Source organism: Lemur catta, chromosome 3 (assembly GCF_020740605.2).
Source record: "Lemur catta isolate mLemCat1 chromosome 3, mLemCat1.pri, whole genome shotgun sequence".
NCBI classification, from domain to species: domain Eukaryota; kingdom Metazoa; phylum Chordata; class Mammalia; order Primates; family Lemuridae; genus Lemur; species Lemur catta.
In genome coordinates this window covers 78,913,491-78,933,128 of record NC_059130.1, presented here as the reverse complement: position 1 = coordinate 78,933,128, position 19,638 = coordinate 78,913,491, and the positions used below count along the sequence as shown (strand labels likewise).

The 19,638-nt window shown below is 33.2% G+C and overlaps 1 protein-coding gene across 9 annotated transcripts in view; it reads right to left on the bottom strand.

Moving 5' to 3' along the window:
* The window catches only part of DOCK7 (dedicator of cytokinesis 7), a 200,771-nt gene that overhangs the window by 21,315 nt on the left and 159,818 nt on the right, over positions 1-19,638 (bottom strand). For 6 of the 9 annotated variants that reach the window (XM_045547862.1, XM_045547864.1, XM_045547869.1 and 3 more), the window contains 7 exons: positions 15,496-15,654; positions 14,767-14,867; positions 13,658-13,850; positions 12,081-12,224; positions 9,229-9,360; positions 7,685-7,699; positions 386-511 (listed from right to left, as the gene is read on the bottom strand). In XM_045547862.1, coding sequence (XP_045403818.1) covers positions 386-511; positions 7,685-7,699; positions 9,229-9,360; positions 12,081-12,224; positions 13,658-13,850; positions 14,767-14,867; positions 15,496-15,654 — 870 coding nt within the window. Of the gene's footprint in view, positions 1-385; positions 521-7,684; positions 7,700-9,228; positions 9,361-12,080; positions 12,225-13,657; positions 13,851-14,766; positions 14,868-15,495; positions 15,655-19,638 lie in introns of all 9 variants that reach the window. The other 3 variants (XM_045547865.1, XM_045547863.1, XR_006734166.1) reach the window with 2 other exon arrangements.

Sequence of the window (19,638 nt, the reverse complement as noted above, 5' to 3'; positions counted from 1 at the left end):
GGGTCAGAAATTTCTTGGGGTTCTAATTCTAGTTCCATTATTAGCTGCTACTTAATTCCTTATGTCTTTTTCTATAAAATGTGGATAATACTGTATATATTTCTCCATAAATTACAGTGATTCTGAAGGATATAGGAGTTTCTGAAATATGTTATGAAAATAGGACCTCAAAAAATAGAGTTAAAAATATTATTTTACTGTTGCTATAGAAGATTTGAAGGATTTGAAAGAGTATTATTGTAACTAATCAAAAATCCTTATAATGAAAGGGAGTAGTTTATTGGGCAAGATCTGGCTTATCAAATAATTAGTTCTGGATATGAGTCTAATCATCACAGAAAATACAAATAAAAGATGACATTTTATGAACTACCACAGCATTCACCTCCAATCTGTGAGATATCTCTGCAAGTTTGGTTATTGCAGGCTCCTTGTAAACAAATTCTTGTTCATCCAAATCCCCGAACTTGGTTCCATAAAAACCAACACGAAAATAGGTGCCAAACATCCGCTTACCATCCTAGGTTTAGGAAAACGAAGAAACTTTAATATAAAGTCTTTTTTTCAAGTTATGCTATAGTATAAAATTTCTAAAGTATTGCAAAGAGTTTTAATTCAGAATTATAATATTTTATTATTTTCCAAATAAAGGTAAAACAAAATAAATAGTTTTTTTTTATTATTTCTAACAAATAATATTATGCACTCAGGGCTTTTACCAAGTGACTAAATCATATATGATATATATGTTTCAGAGTTTGTACCAAGTGACTATATTGCATTAGTTTATGCTTTTTAAGTCTATACAATTGAGATAAATTAACTTATTTTTCTTAATGCAAGACAAGATGCTTGGTATAACATGAACTGTGTCATAATTGTGCTGATATTAGAGCATACTAGCTAAAGTTAAATTTATAAACAATATTAACATTTTAAAATTAGCATTAGCCTTTATATAAGTTCTTTACAAATATTAAATAAGATCATAAAAGTTAGGAGTTAAGTATAGCACCTGGCAGAGTAGACAGTCATAAATGTCAAGACCCTCTAGAAGCACTAAAGCAAAAAAAATCTACATTTAGTATCCCTGTGCCAATACAACTATTTATATATGGAAGAGTAACTAAAAATGGAATAGTAAGGTAAAAAACTTATGAATGAAAGATAACAAGAAAAAACATTTTCAGATGAGTTGGTTATTCTAAAGCTCCCAAACCACCCACTGCATGCAGATTCATGTCAGGTACAAAGTGCACTAGTGTCACCTTAATGCTCACACAGTACACGTGAAGGCAAATTCTTTCAATAAAGATAAATATTTGGAAGCTTTCTATGCAATTTTTACAATTTAGGTACAAAACTATTCCAGAAGGATTTTGTGGTAGCTCTTATATACACAACTACAACTATACATAAGTATTTAAATACCTCTGAATTTCCTTTAAGCCTAATCTGCTTTATATTTATTTTTCCTACATTGAAAAAGCAAAAGAATATATAAAATAAGCTAGAAATGTTACAGATAATTAAGCAAAATTGGAAACTCTGATCCTTAATTTATCAGTTTTATAATATCAAAAAAAAGTACAGTGACTAAAAATATCCACACATTTTTGTTTAAAAGAAGCAAGGTTTTAAAGAAAAATGTCCTTGGAGCTAAAGAAACTTGAGGTTTCTAATTTTAAAACATTTTTCACAGTTACTTTACTTCAAAATTTAATAGACATAAAAATTAACTGATTTCTATAGCAAATGAATCTCTCTTGAAGGATTAAATGAATTCAATCAAAATTTTGATTAAAACTATCAGTAAGCCAATGGAACAATATAATAATATATAATAATAGTACATTTTGACATAATCAAGGAATGAAGGCACTGCATGAAAAACAAAAAAGATATCTAAATAAACTACTTAAAAATTTGTGACTGTTATTTTTCATAATGTCATACATATATATTCCTACCTTTTAAAACCATAAATATTAAAATACTGTTATTCCGGCTGTACTCCTCTCAGAGTACAACAGTTTAAAACAATATTCCAATTCTTCAATATTGTGGCTCTTTAAATATTTGAAGACAGCAATTAGGACCTGTTACCCTTAGCAAAACATTCCAATTCTCAATCAACCTTCATATGACAGGAATTACTACCCTCTTTGCATTTTATTCGTTTTTCAATGCCATCTTTTAAAGTGTGATATTCCTGAAATAGACACAATACTGCTGATGTGATCTGACCAGATACTGCTGATCTGATCAGTGGGCTAACTGTCTCCTTGGATCTAGACACTGAATTTTATTAATGCAGCTTAGAACTATACTACCTCTTTTTATATATTTTCTCATATTAACATTCACTTGAAGGAATAAAATTATTGAGTGTTTATTATGGTAGCCACTGTTCATCTTCAGTAGTAGGAAAATAAAAATAAATAAGACTTGCTTCTTAAGAGAATAAAAAAATATTCAAATAATTACAGTACAAAGGGATATATGCTATAATAAAAAGCAATATAAGAAAGAAAGGATTAATCCTGTTGGAACCAAGTCACAACAGAGGTGACACATTGACAGGGTTCTATGACTCAGAAGAATTGGCCAAGTAGATGGGAGAAGGAGGGAAGGAAGGGGCATTTAAATAGAGAGGGAGAAAAAAAAAAGGCAGATATAAAGTCCTAAAATAGAATGTATGTGAGGGAAACTATTCATTTATCCATTCAAATATTTATGAGTGTCTACTATGTGTCAGCAAACAGTCCTAGACATTTGTGATAAATCTGTGAAGAAAACGGACAAAGAAGGTGGTCAAGGTAGGTTTCATTCAGAAGCTGACAAAGGATCAAAGAGTAAAGGAGTTATTCATGCAGATCCCTGGGGGAAGTGTATTCTCAGCAGAGGAAAGAGCCAGTGCAACTGCCCTAAGGCAAGAGGAACAGGAAGGTAAAAGGTATGGCAAAACAGGAGGAGATAAGCTTAGAGAAGTAACTACCGGGAGTCACTGGAATTTAAAATGAACCTGTCTGTCCTGGAGTTGGGGAGGGAGTAGCAGGGGGTAGATAAGGATAGAGAGGAAGAAAGGCTAAGCAATTGAGTGACTTTATCTTCAACTTATTAATAGAAAGAGCCCACTAGCCACTATCTAGTTCAGGAACGCATGATCATATTACTTGACCTTCAGGAAAAACATCATCTTTAATTCCTCTTTAGAGTTTTGGACCACAGGGCATGATACTTGTTTTTCTTTTAAATTAAAAACAAAAACACTACTTTCCCATAATCTGGACAGTTTTTCTAACCTTAGCCTCCTTTAGTGTTATGAATTCTTTCTGAATTTTCCATCACTCCTGCACTACAGTTTATTCTTCCTTAGCAGTTCTCTTACTGCTTCTACAATCTTCCAGGTGATGAAACTATGTCCCAAAGAAATCCATCTACCATGTCTCTAAATGGTTGAAGTCTCTTACGACAAATATATCTTAAATCTGTTTTAGTTTTGTTATCTTTATTTAGCAAGAAACATTCTGTTGGGCTAGTTGTATATTTCCATAATGACATCACTTTTTAAAATCCTTTATCTTCACCCAGTTGTTTCCCACTATGCTTCCTTGAAGGTAACAGATTTCCACATAGGTATACGAGTATACACACAGTGGCAATCTCTCTTTCCTTCTATTAGATCTATCCTTCTTAAAGAGCATTTATCAGTTCATTCCAGTTATAGATCTCAACTTGGGAACAAGTTGATTTTATTAACAAAATTGTGTTAAGATTTCAAATAATAGTAATGATAATACTAATGATAAAAATCATAGTAACAACAACAAAAACAATGACCAACATTTTTCGAGTACTTAATACGTGTTAGACACTGGCTAACCACTTTACACATATTACATCAATTCTTATCACAACTCTATGAGAAAGGCACAATTATTTTCACCCTTGTTTTAAGATGAGGAAAAGTAACTTGCCCAAGGTCACACTGCTAGTAGGCAGTGGAGCTGTGAGTTAAACCCCTATATACTTGACATCACATTCCAAGTTCTTAAATGACCCCTATGTTCCCTACACTCTACATACTGGTATAAACATTAGTATGATCTCTGAACTGTCTTCCACTTCTCTGATGTTTTCATTGAGAATTTTTGTGAATTTCCTCATGTAATTCTTTTGAGAATTACCTCCTTCCCTGTTCTGTCTTCCTCTATATGATAGCACCAACCTCTACTGTAATTGTTTTTGCGTATTTGCATATCCTTCCTGTATACTCCAGTATAAAAATCAGGTTGGTGGTTTACCTACCAAACATATTCTTCTAACATATATCTTACTCCATTTCTTATCAGAAGTTCGATTCTGACCATTATATATCCCCATCCAGAAAAAAGAAATCACGTCTAATTTCATTTACATGGTCAACATTTGCTGTCCATATCTTTCTTTTTCTCTTCAAAAGTAGCATAAGGGGCAGAAAAAAAATCAGTGGTGTGGTGCGGTGTATCTCTTTAGGTGCTCAGTCATGGGTCTATACCAATTATCAGGAAGTCACCAACTTCCAGAAAGTATCTCCTCCTAGAGATAGTAGGTTTCTTCCCATTTATTGTGTTTTCCTTAACTTTCTTCACATCTAACTTCACCTTCCTGAGGTAAAGACTCATGGATGTTTTATACCTACAATGTTCTAATTTCTTTTTTAGAGTATCACATTTTTTCCACTCAATTACCTCAGTACTTGTTTTGAGTATGCTCTACCCTCCTGAATTTTTATTTCATTTCCTTCTTTCAGAGTTTATTCTTTCCTCACTATCCCCATTATAATTTGCTATTTCTAATTCAGCTCTACTTTTATTTGACTTCATCTCACTCAGCTTTAGTGTGGATTAAAGAATCTAAAAATTCAACAGAAGCCCCTGAGCCAGAACTATGGCTAGTATTTCTGAGTATATAAAAACCAAAATACTGGCTCATATTCATGTCCATCCAGTCCAATAATAAGAGGTAAGATATTCTGCATGTGTCAATCCCAAAAGTTAGGGTAACTCACATTTCCTCAGTGAGCTAGTAGAGAGAGTTTAGTTTAACAAAGCCAAGCCTATCTTCTCTAGCCTTTCTGGAAAGATGAACCTACTAGGGCAGTAGTATTTTCTTTAAAGAAATATGCTGTAGTTTTTAAGAAAAGAAAGTAGAAAGAGTCATGTGACTATGTTATCAGTGTTTGGGGATTGATTTTTCTAAAAAATCTAAACTTGTAATAGTATACTTCTGAAAACAATTTGATCACTACTTGATAAATGGACAAATATATCTTTTAAAAATAAATATATACACATAAAATATAAAATGGTTATATATAAATTTTCACATAGAAATTTAACATTTGTCTTTCTTCTAAAAATAAAAATGCATCATAAGAAAGAAATAATTGAAATACTTTATTTCCTATTATTTTAAGGAACTGAAATTGGCACAGGAGGTAACAGCCACATGATTCCTGAAGGGTTCATGATTTATTTTGCATGGTAAAAACTCCCAAATTGCTAAAGTATCAAGTTTTAGAGTTATCTTTTACACACACACACACACACACACATACACACACACACACACTCTCTCTCTCTCTCTCCCTCTCTCTCTCTCTCACACACACACATCCCTCCCCCAAAAAGCTTTGCCAACTCAAATAATTTATTTGCAAGGAGCATAATAAAAAGTGAACTGTATTACTAATATACTAACTTAGAAGGGCTAGTCCTGTAAGTTGAGGAGTAAGTTATCAATTCAAAGAGTCTTTCTACAATGTATAAATTATCCCTACTGGATTTCAATCCAGTAAGAGTTCTATGAGAATACTAGGAAATTAGCTAGGAAACATAGTTTTTAGAAAAAATAAAATCACTGAAGTTTTCACAGTCAAAAAGAAAAATATTCACAAGATAGAACTTACCACAATAGACAATAGTAAAAGTAGGGAGTAGGGTCAGCAACCAGGGGCAAGAGAGAAGAGAAAACAGAAAGCATTTTAATTACAGAAATCTCAAAACAAATAAGCAGCAAATGGTAGCAAACACATTTTTAAAATGCAAGCATCCATTTAAGTTTTACAAGGGAAAAGCAAAAAACAAACGTGCAACAAATTTAGCAGCTACAAAGCTAAAGGTCCAGTAAAAGGCAGTGACAAGAATATAAACAAAAAGTCTGTGCGACTTTTACCATGCAATAAACATGATGACAGAATGATATTAATGTCATAACCAGTGAAAATTATACCTTTCAGGGGTCGATTTAGCATCAAGGAGACTAGTAATAAACTGCTCAGAGGTTTCAGTATATTCTTGTATGCCTAATTTCCAGCTAATTCTATTTCATGTGAGGAAATCCATAAGGAACTTTATCACTTACAGAAAATCATGGCAAGTCTCTTTATATATGTGTTAACTGAGCCACAGAAATGAGGAATTATTTTTTAGATATTAATAAGGTCACACATTTAATCTTGAGAATTAAGGTAGATGTGAAAGTACTGGCTTCATCTGAAGAAAAGCAAAAGGTGGGTACTATTTCAGAAATGGAAGAAAATTCAGTAGTAACATTTATTCCTAAGGTTTTCTATTTGGGTTTCAAAACAAGGATTGCAATGCAAAACCAAACAGAGAAACCTAAGCTGTTTAACCAACATAAATCTAACCATAAAGTGAGAGGCAAAGCATACAACTTTACAACTATACCTAGCTTTAAATAAATTTGATTTATTACTACTGTGCTTTACCTCATCAAAACAAATTAGGGCATATTTTATAGAATTTTTTCCTTTACAGAAAAGATTTAAAACAATGGTAGTCAATTCTTCCTGACATTTTTTTCAGGTAAGATTTGATTTACATATAACTTTTCACAAGCCTAATTACTACATAAAAAGAAGCACATGTTGTCTTATTAAACATTAATGCATCAAACGCTGTCAGAATATTAGGTCAAATTAAATTTTAAGTTCTCTCAATCTCTTTATCCTTCCCCCCACCCCAATTTAAATGGCAAAAGTAAATTTCTTTCCTCAGTAGTGCTTATAGTCAAGGTGAAGAGACTCAAGATCAAATTAACACAGTATCTCATCAATTCTAAGATGTACATTTTTTGCTTGCATTTTAATATTTCTGTAGTTGGTATTTATCTTTCAACTGACAGGATGTCCTGGTTTAATACACAGGCTTTTTTCACTTTCTTAAATGCATATAAAATAATAGTATGTTTTATAATTGATGGTGTCTTACATCAGATAAAGTATTTTCTATTTATACCTCTGAGCAATAACACATAAATCGACCTCTGTAAAATGAGGTGAAACAATATGGTTAAAAAAAGAAGTCTGTGTGTAAATGTTGATGAAAGAAATGCTTTAAGGAATAAAAACAAACTAAAGTGATGACAAGGTGGCTCATTTACCAAAGAATCTCATTAGTGTAACATATGGATTTCCATGCACTGCCTACAACCTCTTAATAATAAATTTCTTAAAATAACTTACAGTATTTTAACAAAATTTCTTTGGTTAATGAATTCAGTTGATAGCAGACAGCAACAGAATGCCCACAGCTAGCACATGTGGGCAAAGCATTGGCATAAGAAATCTGATCAAATCAATCTATTAGTGTCTTTAACTAACTAAAACATTACCTACCTCCCAGCCAGTACTCTGTGTAATAAAAAGTAAAAAAGGGCAAGTCATAAAAAAAACTGTTTAAAAAGAACAAAAAAAGGCCAAAGGAAGTTCAGTAGTGTAAGGCATCATATACCATAATTTCTTCCCCATGAATAGAAGACAAAAGGATATTTTAAACAGCATATTCTTTCACTTAAGACCTACAATAATTTTATAAATTGGTTGTTCAAAACCCAGCAGCTAAAATTTTGCCTTCTAAAAACTTTAATAAGTGAAAGTACAAATTTTTGGGAAAGAGAGCCAGCTGCTTGTTCCATTTATGTGTTTAGATTAGATCTCTAAAGTAAGCTGTACTTTACTGAAGTATCCAGGATAAACTGGAGTACAAATTGCAATTTTGCTCAAATACAACTGACATAAATAGATCAAAGTTTCTTGGAAACACTAGCTCTAGATGTTCCAGACCCGACATGCATAATTTACAATTTACAGCTCTAGAAGCTGGGATAAGGTTTCTTTGATAGTATATACACAACAGATTATAAAAAGACCCACCTGTTATGATCATGAAACCTAATCAATCTTTTGCAGCTTCAACATTTTAGTAGATGACATTAAAATCCTGACTTAAGAGAATAGCACGCCTATTTTAAGACTGTTAACAATTTTTCAGATTATATCAATTCATCTAGAACAGTTTAGCCCATGGCAAGAAACAGGTCAAGCTGATAGACAATACAGTAGGACTAGTACTGCACATGAAAGTGGATAATCAACACTCCACCTCCTTCTTAGACAATGGCAGCAGCAGATAATAGCAGGGTAGCACCGGAAAGGGAAGAGAAAAGTGGAGGAGAGGGAGGCTCAATACGGTATTTCAGAGTATTTCAATGGAGCCAAGGGTTTAGTTTCAAGGAAATCAATTGCTAGTAGTCTAATTCACATTAAACCAAGTTTAATTAGATTTTAATTTTGGTGATAAAATGTGCATTCCATAACAAACTATAAAGATCAAGTACTGAAATCATACTATTTTAATTAAACATATGTAAGACAACCATTTTACTTATTTTCACTAAATATTATTTTCATATTGAAAATATATCAAAGGATGATGGAATGTAAACATCTAGGAAAAACAAAGTTCAGCTGCAGTCATTAAAAATATTAATTTATTAAAGTTTCACATCATTTAGTAAAAAAACTTTCTTGGCAGCAAAGGAATAGATATCAGTTTTAAAAATCAAGATTCATAATTTACAACCTACATGTGAAACAGAAAATAAAACACAATTTTAAAAATCTGCTAACTAGTAACAATTCAAAAAAAATAAAGAAAAAAGCTATGAGGAAAGTTTATGATGATCATCATTTACTTCAGGTGGATTCATTTTTTGATAATAAGCCTTGCTTTGGCTATGAACCATCATTTTGACTACTCATTTGTAACCTGAGCAAAATGGTCATTTCATGGGATCTAGTTTGACATCAGTACAAAACAACGTTAATGCTTTTAGACAGTTTTCTCTGTTTATACTGAAGCTAGAAATTGGAATCATTACCTGATGAACAATTTTGCTGAATGCTTCTTGGAGTTTACCATGAATTGTGGATAGTTTCTTTGCATCCCGATTAGCTTCATGAATAGGAATGAGTACTTTGTAAACCTCATTAACTGCTTCATACATACCAGCCTATAAGAATAATGTTTATAAAATATTGCTTTCTTTTACATCAGTAAGAAAGTAGAATAAATACAACATATGAATTTACAATATTTCTATTAAGACAACACCACTGAAGCTTTTCCAATAGGACATAAAAATAATAGTAATTTTTAACTGTACTAAGGCTTAATAACTATACAATGTATCATCTCTGGGTAAATGGATTTGGAGGTAGGTATGTCTGTGTGTATATTAAGAAAATAAAAGCATATTTGTATTTCTATATACTTTGAATTGGGCATTCTGTCTCTACTGAATAATTACTTCACTAAGGTAAATGTGTGTGTGTGTATACTAATTTATGCAAATAAACTTTTGCAGAAACTAATTCTGAGCAGAGGAATAAAAGAGATTCCATATTACACTGGTCATAGACACCCAATTCTCTTATAATTAGAGAACCTGTGGCCTCCTGGGAAACTAAAATCACTTATTTCTCTAAAATATTAAGTCAGCACAGGCAATCTCCTATGGAAAAAAATCAATGATCTTTAACAAAACATGAGAAGGTTCTGAGCCACCAGATTTTCTGCCACTGGGAGCTAGTTGGGCAGTAGTTGGCCAACGGTTGTTAGGGTTATAATCAGAGTGAGGGGACAAGATGTGTTTGTACTGCTCTTCCATCTCTTATCCTTAATAATGGATTGGTGCTGTAGTGAGAGAAGAGAGAAATGTTTTCCAAAAGCCATTGAGTTTTCATTGCTTCACAGATCAGCTAAACATTTTTCCAAGGAAAACATATAGTCCTTATATTTCCCAGTCAGTTCACAGGAGTATATTTAAGCCATAATGTAGCTATAATAGTGAAATATGTTTAGTGTAACTAAAATGCCTCAGTAATTATTTTAATTAGAATCAAACAGATTAACTGAAAAATAATAAAATTCAGTTATACATAACTACAAAAGATCTTCTGTAATATAGGCCACTGTCCCCCAACCTAGATGCACTAATGTGGATTATTAAAATTACACACACAGAGTTATGTTAATTAAAATATTCCCTCAATAGCCAACACCCTTTTCCTCCTGCTAGTTCACACTGGTCTAGGGGAGGAATTGGGATGGTCAAGGTTCCCAGAGGCAAGACATTTTAAAGAGGACCAACATCTAATATTTTAAGTCTGAAAAAATACTCCTTCTTCTTTTTCTTTTTTTTTTAAGCCTGGTCAAGTGAAGCAGTGGGAGTGAAGAATGAAAAAATATTTTTAAGAGTCTCAATCATTATGTTTAAATGAATTGGTTCTAAGTAATGATGAAGATGAAGATAATGGCAAATACACTAGTACTTTCTTAGAGCCAGGCACATAAAGTGATAAGCACTTTACGTACCTTAACTCATTTAATCCTGACAACACTCGCATGAGGTAGATATTATTATTAGATGTATTTAATAGATAAGAAAAGTGAGGCACCAATAAGTTAGGTAATTTGTGTCTGAAATAATACAACTACTAAGTAGCAGAGCCAGGCTTTGATTTTTGTTTTTTTTTTTTCTTTTTTAAAACAGGGTCTCGCTGTCACCCAGGCTGGAGTGCAGTGGCATCATCATAGCTCACTGCAACCTCAAACTCCTGGGCTCAAGTAATTCTCCTGCCTCAGCCTCCCTGGTAGCTGGGACTACTTGCCACCATGCCTGGCTAATTTTTGTTTTTTGTAAGGATGGGGGTCTTGCTCTTGCTCAGGCTGATCTCTAACTCCTAGCCTCACTCAATTCTTCCGCCTCCATCTCTGAAAGTACTAGGATTACAGGTGTGATCCATTGTGCCTCATCCTAAATCTATGTCTTAACCAATATACTGCAAAATAAGGGTAAGGCCTGAAGAATAAATAACCAATTAATTCCCAATAGTAATACAATGGGGAAGGAGGGCAGCACTGCATATTACCTCAAGCTTCTCTCTTACCCTAACGTGAACCTCAGTGTCTCCTAAACCTTGGTGCTGGGAAACTAAACACCCAGCAGAAAAATCAGAAAATGCAGGTGACTTCGTCAACATGGTTCAAGCAGGGATTCAGCTGTTTTCTCTTCCTCCAATAAACATCCCATCTGGGTTCTACCTGACTGCTTCAATTCTTCACATACAAATGGGAGGAAACAAGGATTGGGATTATACAGCATGGTACGGTAGTGCGGCAAGGGATTCAGAATGTAGTTTATAAAGCTCCTGAAAAGTAAGTCCCAGGCCTCCAATACCTACCTAATAAGGATCACTATGTGACCAACAGGATGAGTAGCCATAACTTTCCTGGACACCAGAGCAATGCCCAACATACTAGAAGGAAGATTCTCCCTTCTATCTAATAGACCAGCTCTATTTACAGAGCCATGTTAGTCTACCCAAGAACTTAAATCACTAGAGACTTTGTTCATTTTGTTCTGTTTTTAAACTTAAAACTTTCAGAAAATGTGTAGTGGTAAAATCTTGTTAATCAAAAAATATCTGCTGCAGATTACGTGTTGGTTCATAAATAAGCAAATGAAAAACACTTGGGAAGTGATAGATTATTAAGATTAAAAGGATGATGAATCTTGAAAGAAATCTGTTCCTAGATAGTTTCTAAGGGACTTAGAAGAAACTATGTTAAAAGTAAAGTAGGGTCATAAGGCAGACAGAATAAATATACATGTCACTGATAATTCAGAGGTATGAAACTGTGGGAAAAGAATGAACAAGAGTCATCTACCATGGAGAAAGAAGCAGCTGCTTGTTCCAGTAATCCCACAAGTCCTGACTCAGTAAAGTACTTTCCAGAGCAGATACCTTCTTCATCTGGAGACACTACGTCGTCTGAGACTGCAGATTCTTCTAAAACATTAGATGAAATATTCTAGCGGGAGAAAATAGTGAAAAGGTTTGTAAAATGAATTAATTTCCTAGCATGAAAAATGTATATGAAGGAATAATTGAAGATGAAATGTAACTATCAGCTTAGGTTAAAAAAAGAAGAGTTGGTATATGGGTAAAAGATAAATCTCCAAAAACTTTCTATATTTTAAAGATGATAATAAAATGGAAACACAACTGCTAAATAACCTTTCCCTTAATAAAAAGTTGTGAGAAAGAAAGTTAAGTAAAATCATGGGCTATAGAAAATAGTGATATGACATAAGATATCTAAGGAGACTTAAAAGGGTCTCTTAGCTTATCTAATATACATTCAGTTAATGAAAAAACTCAGGTATAATAAAAGCCTTCTTATTCAATGAGATTGGAATGAGCCATTATTTCTAAAAAAGGAATCATACATACATACCTTATTTTATTATTTTAACCCAAACATTTATAGTAGATGTACACTCATTTATCAACTTTTCTGAAGTAGGTCTAAGGCCTTTTCTTTTTGTATGGGTCTCCAGATCAGAGTTCCATATAATCTCTCTTGAGTAAATATGCATAATGCAACCTTCTTTTAAGATTTCCAGTTTTGGTTTCTTTAAAGTAGAGTGAAAACTTGAACTTAAAAGATTACCAAATTATCCTAAATGTTTAGCAGCTTTCTCCCCAATTGTTTATATTTGTCTGGTCCAAAATTAATTCAACAGCAATTGTTTTGGAGACCCACCTTTATTAATTCTTTGCAAAACATTCAGCTTAGTTTTCAGAGAAACAATAATTTTCTTTCTGCATTCTTATTTCATCAGAAGACATAATATTTAATTAAACTTTATATCCCAAACCTGACATTAATGGGTTTTTGAGAAAAGCAGAGCATAACTGACTCTTGGTAAGCAAAGAATTCAACTCGTGAGTCAGAGGTATGTACCACTATTAGTGGGTAAACTTATCTGTGAGTCATGGTATTAGTATGCTTTATACAAAGAACGGAGAATGTTGGTTTATCTGGTGTGTTAAGTAAAAGCCAATAAACAGTTCCTATTGAATTCTTTTTTTTAAATTTTTCCTAAAATCCAGATCAACTCCATCCTATTGAATTCCGATTCTCGGTATTTTGACTGTACTACATTTTCATAGATGCTAAAGTCTATAACTGATTACAAAGCAGTAAAGGCAAAAAGAATAAATATATAATACATAGCACTGATAATTCAAAGGTTAAGAAACTGTGGAAACAGAAGTAACAAGGAATATTCTTTGAAAATGTATTAATGACAATGACAGTGAAATGTTAATTCACGTTGTGTAGCTTTGGCTTAAGTCATTAAGCTTTCCTTACAAACTGAAAGAATCTAAACACCAGTGAGAAAAAGCTAAAACTAGAAAAGGGCATACCTTGATAATATACCTCTGGCAGATTCCTACCTGAAATGTTACACATCCTACAGGAAGATATTTCCTGTCTTCCAGCATGCTCAAATATTCAGCAACAAGTGCTGCTGAGTGGACTAGACATTGCGCAGCTTCAGCATGGTTGCTTCGTTCTGAGTGTTTGCCAGCCATGTTTTGTAACCAGGTCAATCGCAGATCTGGAGAGGTCTGGTAACCTTTGGCAATTCTAATTAGGAAAGAAATTCTCAATTAGCATATGCTTCCCAAGTTGGGAGGGAGTTTAAATAGTTTGCTCAGAGTTTACCTAGACAAGTTTCTATTACTGCACAAACCTATTAAGTTTTTAAGTGGTATGAAAATGTGTATGCTTAGAGAAATAACTGTGACCTATGGGGATGGAGAGTATCAGCTGTGGGCTAGGGACAAAAAGAGACATACCATATTAAAATCTGGCCACTAAGAAAACAATCAGTAAGGGAAAAAGTATGGGAATTTATATGTTCATTATGGAAACATAGCGAAGTTTTATACTCAAGGGAAAAAAGACGACATACAAAAGGTAGTTTCATCACATCATCCTTATTTCAAAGAGAATAAAATTGTTTTGTTTGTACCTTTAATGAACCCCAAAATTGTGAAGAGAGAGGGTCATATGGCAAAGAAAACTTCTTAAGTTTTACTATTGTATCAATTAAGGTACAAAAGGAATCAGAGATTTTTCAAAATGTATCCCTATAAATATTCTTTAGGCATAACTATATTGAAAATCAGGCAATTAATGTTATGGTAAAACATGCTTATACTGTATTTTCTTCTTAAAAGACTGATTCTTACACTAAAAATATGGGTCTTGGGTCTTCCTAGGAAGTCTAGGGCCCAGGACACCAAGGTATTAAATATGTGTTATGATTATTTTTAAAAATCCTCTTGTTTTTGATAATCAGTAAATATACTTGTATAGTTCTGAAGAGAAGTGACATAGAAGATCTGAAAAAGCAGCCTGGAAAAAGTGCATTTTGACTCTTCAATCTACAGTTAGAGAAATCATTAAATAGTTTTTGTATGTTTATTTTTTTCAGCTAGTGTTTTCCATGTTTTACTAAGCCCTTGTATAAAGCATAAGTGAATCAAACAAATGCTACCTGTACATTAGATCAATCAGCATTTCAGGATCTTCCTGGTGTTCCTTCATTTTAACAGTATCAGATAGGATCATATGGAGATTGAAAACCAGATCTTGTACCTGCAGCAAAGAATTATATGAAAAACATTCTTGAATTGTTCATTCACAATTGCTAAATCAATTTGGGAGACATTTCAGATAAACATCTGAAGATTTCAAAACAAATGATACAATACTGATATAGTTCTACAGAGTGTATATATGCTGGAGTAATATAAATTCCTCAGCAGACTAACTTTTTACAGTTCTTTCACCTGGAAACAAGTAGAACTATTAGTAGAAATAAAATATAGAGATATAGGAAATACAAGAGAACAAAAGGAAATTTCTCTCCTATGTTTCTGATTTTATTAAAAGGTAGTTGGTATAAACTAGTTTTTAAGGCAAATTACTGTTCGATTAATAAGTGGGAATAACGTTTCATCATAAAACTTTGTGCACATTGACTAAGTCTACTGTTCTACTTGTTACAAATACACAGAATTAAACACCAAAGATACTAACTATTCCAAAAAAGAAGGGTAGCTTAATAAAACAAAAAGATTCAGTCCTATCTACGGCAATGATATATAGATTGAAAGAGAAATAAAAAATCTTCCAGCAAAAACCAACATTTGATTTAACAATATGGAAAGTGCCTATATAATAAGCCTATTTCAATTATGATTTAGAAAGCAGCATTTCTGACCTGATCAGGAAATGTTGTTTCCCTCAATTCCAGATCTTCTTCAGCATATGTCAATATAGTCTTTAGAGAACGTCTCAAGAATTCTTCATTAAAATTTTGAGATGTGCCCACCAAGGAGGATAGTGACATTGTTACCTGCATCTTAACTCTGGCAAAGTTCTGTAACAGAGAAATTGTCAGGTCCATATTTAATATAGGAACGCTTAAAGGAAAAAGTCTGCTTTTTTTTTCTTGCTAAAAGAAAAGAATACTCAGTGAGAAAATACCATTCTAAGCAAAATTTTTTCCAAAAACATAATGAAGTATGCATATTGAAATCTTATTTTAGGAAGTACATAAAACTTAGAATTCTGCTGTGAATAATATGTTTCAAAAAGGATTAAAAACCCATGTGTTAGAACTGCATTAGAAACTGTCAGAGCTGGCTGTGGTGGCTCATGCCTGTAATCCCAGAGACTTAGGAGACTTAGGCAGGATGAATGCTTAAGGTCAGGAGTTTGAAACAAGCCTGGGCAACATATTGAAAACTCATTTCTAAAAAAAATATAATAATAAGAAGAAAAATTAGCCAGGCAAGGTGGCACACACCTACACTCAGGAGGCTGAGGCAGGAGGATCACTTGAACCCAGGAGCTGGAGGCTGAAGTGAGCTATTAATATGATCATGCCACTATACTCCACACTCCAGCCTAGAAAACAGCGCAAGACCCTGTCTCAAAAAAAAAAAAAAAAAAAGTGCCTAGGTCTTTATATCTATCTATTATGAGGTATATGTTATTAATAATATCATTTTTCTTCCGAGGCTTTGGGTTAAAAAGATAAAAAAATAAAAAAAAAAATAAAAAAATAATATCATTTTACAGATGAAGTTAAAGAGTTTGACTAACATCACAAAATTCTTAAGTGGTACATGTAATATTTAAACTCTAGTCCATTTCATTACATCCATACTAGGATGAAAGTTAATTCAACATTTATCATGTGTTTTAGAGTAATGCCTTTAAGAGTTTATGACTTACATTCTTCTTTTTTTAGTGTAAATTAATTTCTGCTCCACCATTCCCTACTATGAAACCACTCTTAATATTCTACTTGACATCTTTGTATATTTAAATTTATTGATTACTTTCTCCCTGAAAATCTCTTGCCTCATCTTCAGTGGCACCTCTTTATCCTGGTTTTCCTATTATTTATCCACTACTTTTCTGTCTTCTTTATTCCCTGGTTGTCTTTCTTCAATACCAGCATTCCCAAAGATTCAGTCAAAAATCTTCATTTCTCACTTTATATACTCTGCAGAGCTACATCCATGCCTTTGCCTTCAACTAGTATATATACATGTTTTTCTTTAGTTCATATTTCTCTCTAGAACTCCAAACTATTTTATTTTACAAGATAGGTCCAGCTGAATGGCTCATGGATATCTCAAAGTCAACATGTCTAAAATACCTTATCTTCCTACTGATTGTCTAAATAAGTGGTGCTACTATTTTTGTAGTCACTCAGGTAAAAAAATTTAGGGGTCACTCTCATTCTCCCCTCTCATTATTCATACCATAAATCTAATCCACACCATGCCCTAATCTGTTCCAATCTGTCCTTTCTTCATTCCCCACACCACTGCTTTCCTTTATACCCTCACTATTTCTTACTTGGATTATTGTAATAACTTCCTAATCAATCTCCATGCCTTTTTCTCTTATCTACCACCCTACCTATCTTCTACATAGTACCAGGGAAATTTTTATAAAATGCAAATTTGAGCACATCACTCCTTTAAAATACTCCAGTAACTCCCCATACCTTTGAGGATAAAATTCAAGCACTCAACTCAGTAAATATGTCAAGCTATATATAATAGTAGGCACTGTGAGTACAGTGATAAAGTATCTGCCTATGACAGCTTACTCTAGGCCTTTTCATTTACAACTTTATTCCTTACTACTCTCTCTTTCAGCCATATCCATCAATAAGTGCTAAAAAAGTGCTTTTGTGTTTGCCTATTTCCTTCTCTAATCTCCATGCCTTTTGAATTATACATGTCCCATTGTCTTTACCTAAAAAGCTCAATCCATGTATCCATCTGATTGGGTAATTCTTGAGGTCAGACATCTCTTCTTTCTGAAAATTTATCCTTGAATCATAAGCTATTTTTTTATTTACTTACCTCTATGTACAGGGTAGGTACTACATAAGTACCCTGTGCTTATCTCTCAGTATAGTAACAACAGCAAGCACTTACTCAGCACTTGCTCAGTGCTACTTACTACTATAAGCATTTTACTTAATTTATAAAATTTTCACAAAACGATCCGAAATAGGTTCATCCATTATTAGATGAATATTACTTGCTTATATCCTCTCTGACTAGATGCCAAGTTGCCCAATGCCTACCACAGTACCTAGGATACCATTCGATACGTTATTGTACTGTACAATGTATAGATATGATATTGTATCTGTTGAATACACAAACCATATATATCACTGCCAGTTTTAAATCACCTATTCTTTTTTAGAGGTGCTGATACTAATTTTATATTATTTGTAGTATTATTTTTAAGAGATGGGGTTAGATATGTTGTCCAGGCCAGAAGTGAACTTCTGGGCTCAAGCAATCCTCCTACCTCAGCCTCCTGAGTAGCTAGGACTACAGGCACATGCCACTGCACCCTGCTACTAATATTATAAATTGCCTTTTCTTCTCTATTATATCAAGCTTTTCTGAAATACCGGAAAAATGTATCAAGAAAATTGAGTGTGGTCAAATTTTAGAAACTTTATTTCAAAACTAAACGAGATCAATAAAGTAGCTAGATTCTTCTGTTCTGGACTAAGAAAGAGGCTTCCAGTAAAAACAAGACCATGTGAGACAGTAATTTCCCACTTCTCCTCCTGAATTTTATGCAAAAATAAAGGGAAATTCTAAAAGTAAATAGGAAAAAAACCCATAAATTCTATCATCACCAAAGTGAGGAGAAGAGACACACACAATCCATATATTAGAAAAATGCATAAGGATTGCCAAGGCAAGCTAAGATAGGAAGTAGTTCCAATATAAGGCAAGGAAGGGAAAGCAAATGGTGAGGAATCCCAGGGCACAGATTTCAGAACTAATGGAAAAAAAGAAATTGCTTTAAATAAGAAACTGAACCTTGAAGTGATAAAACTGTCTTGAAAACAAAATGGGTTAAAAATCTGGTAAAACTAGACAGAAACAGATCAACCAGAAAGTTCAGGCACTTAGGCAAGATGTGTGTGAAATAGCAAAATCCCAGCAAAAATATATTCCTGAACGAACTTCCTACAAATATCTGGGCTAAGATGATCCAACTTTTTCTACGTTGAGTAATAAAAAGGTAAGGAACATCAGCAAAACTCACCAGATAAAGAATACTTAACAGAAAAATGTCATGAAACACGAAAATTCTAATGAAAAGAAACTTTTTTTTTTTTTGATTCAGAGTCTCGCTCTGTAGACTGGGCTACAGTGCCATGTCGTCAGCCTGGCTCAGAGCAACCTCAAACTCCTGGGCTCCAGCGATCCTCCTGCCTCAGCCTCCCGAGTAGCTGGGACTACAGGTGCTCACCACCATGACTGCCTAATTTTTCTATTTTTAGTAGAGACGAGGGTCTCACTCTTGCTTAGGCTGGTCTTGAACTCCTGACCTCAAGCGATCCCACCACCTCGGCCTCCCAGAGTGCTAGGATTACAGGTGTGAGCCACAGCACCTGGCCTCTAATGAAATATTTTGACTTAAATTATAAAAATTTATGAAGACATTACCTTTAGGAAGAAAAACAAGGCAGAAATACAAGAACTCAATGAAAGGATGGCAAGAATCAGAAAGCAATAATATAAAATAGGAGATTACATGTAAACTAGTACAAGAAATTTTTTACTTTAAAAAGAAATAGAAAAAAAAAACCCAGAAATTAAGATGAAATTTTGAAAGTGTTAAAGAGGAAAAAAGAAAATGATAGGTAGAAAGTGAAGTAAAAAAGATCCAACATATATGCAATGATAACTGGGAAAGAAACCCCAAGGTCTGGAAAAGACAAATACTTAATTTTATACTCAAAAAAACTTTCTGAAATAAATGAACTGAAAGTATACATCATGCACCTGAGAAAATTAACAAA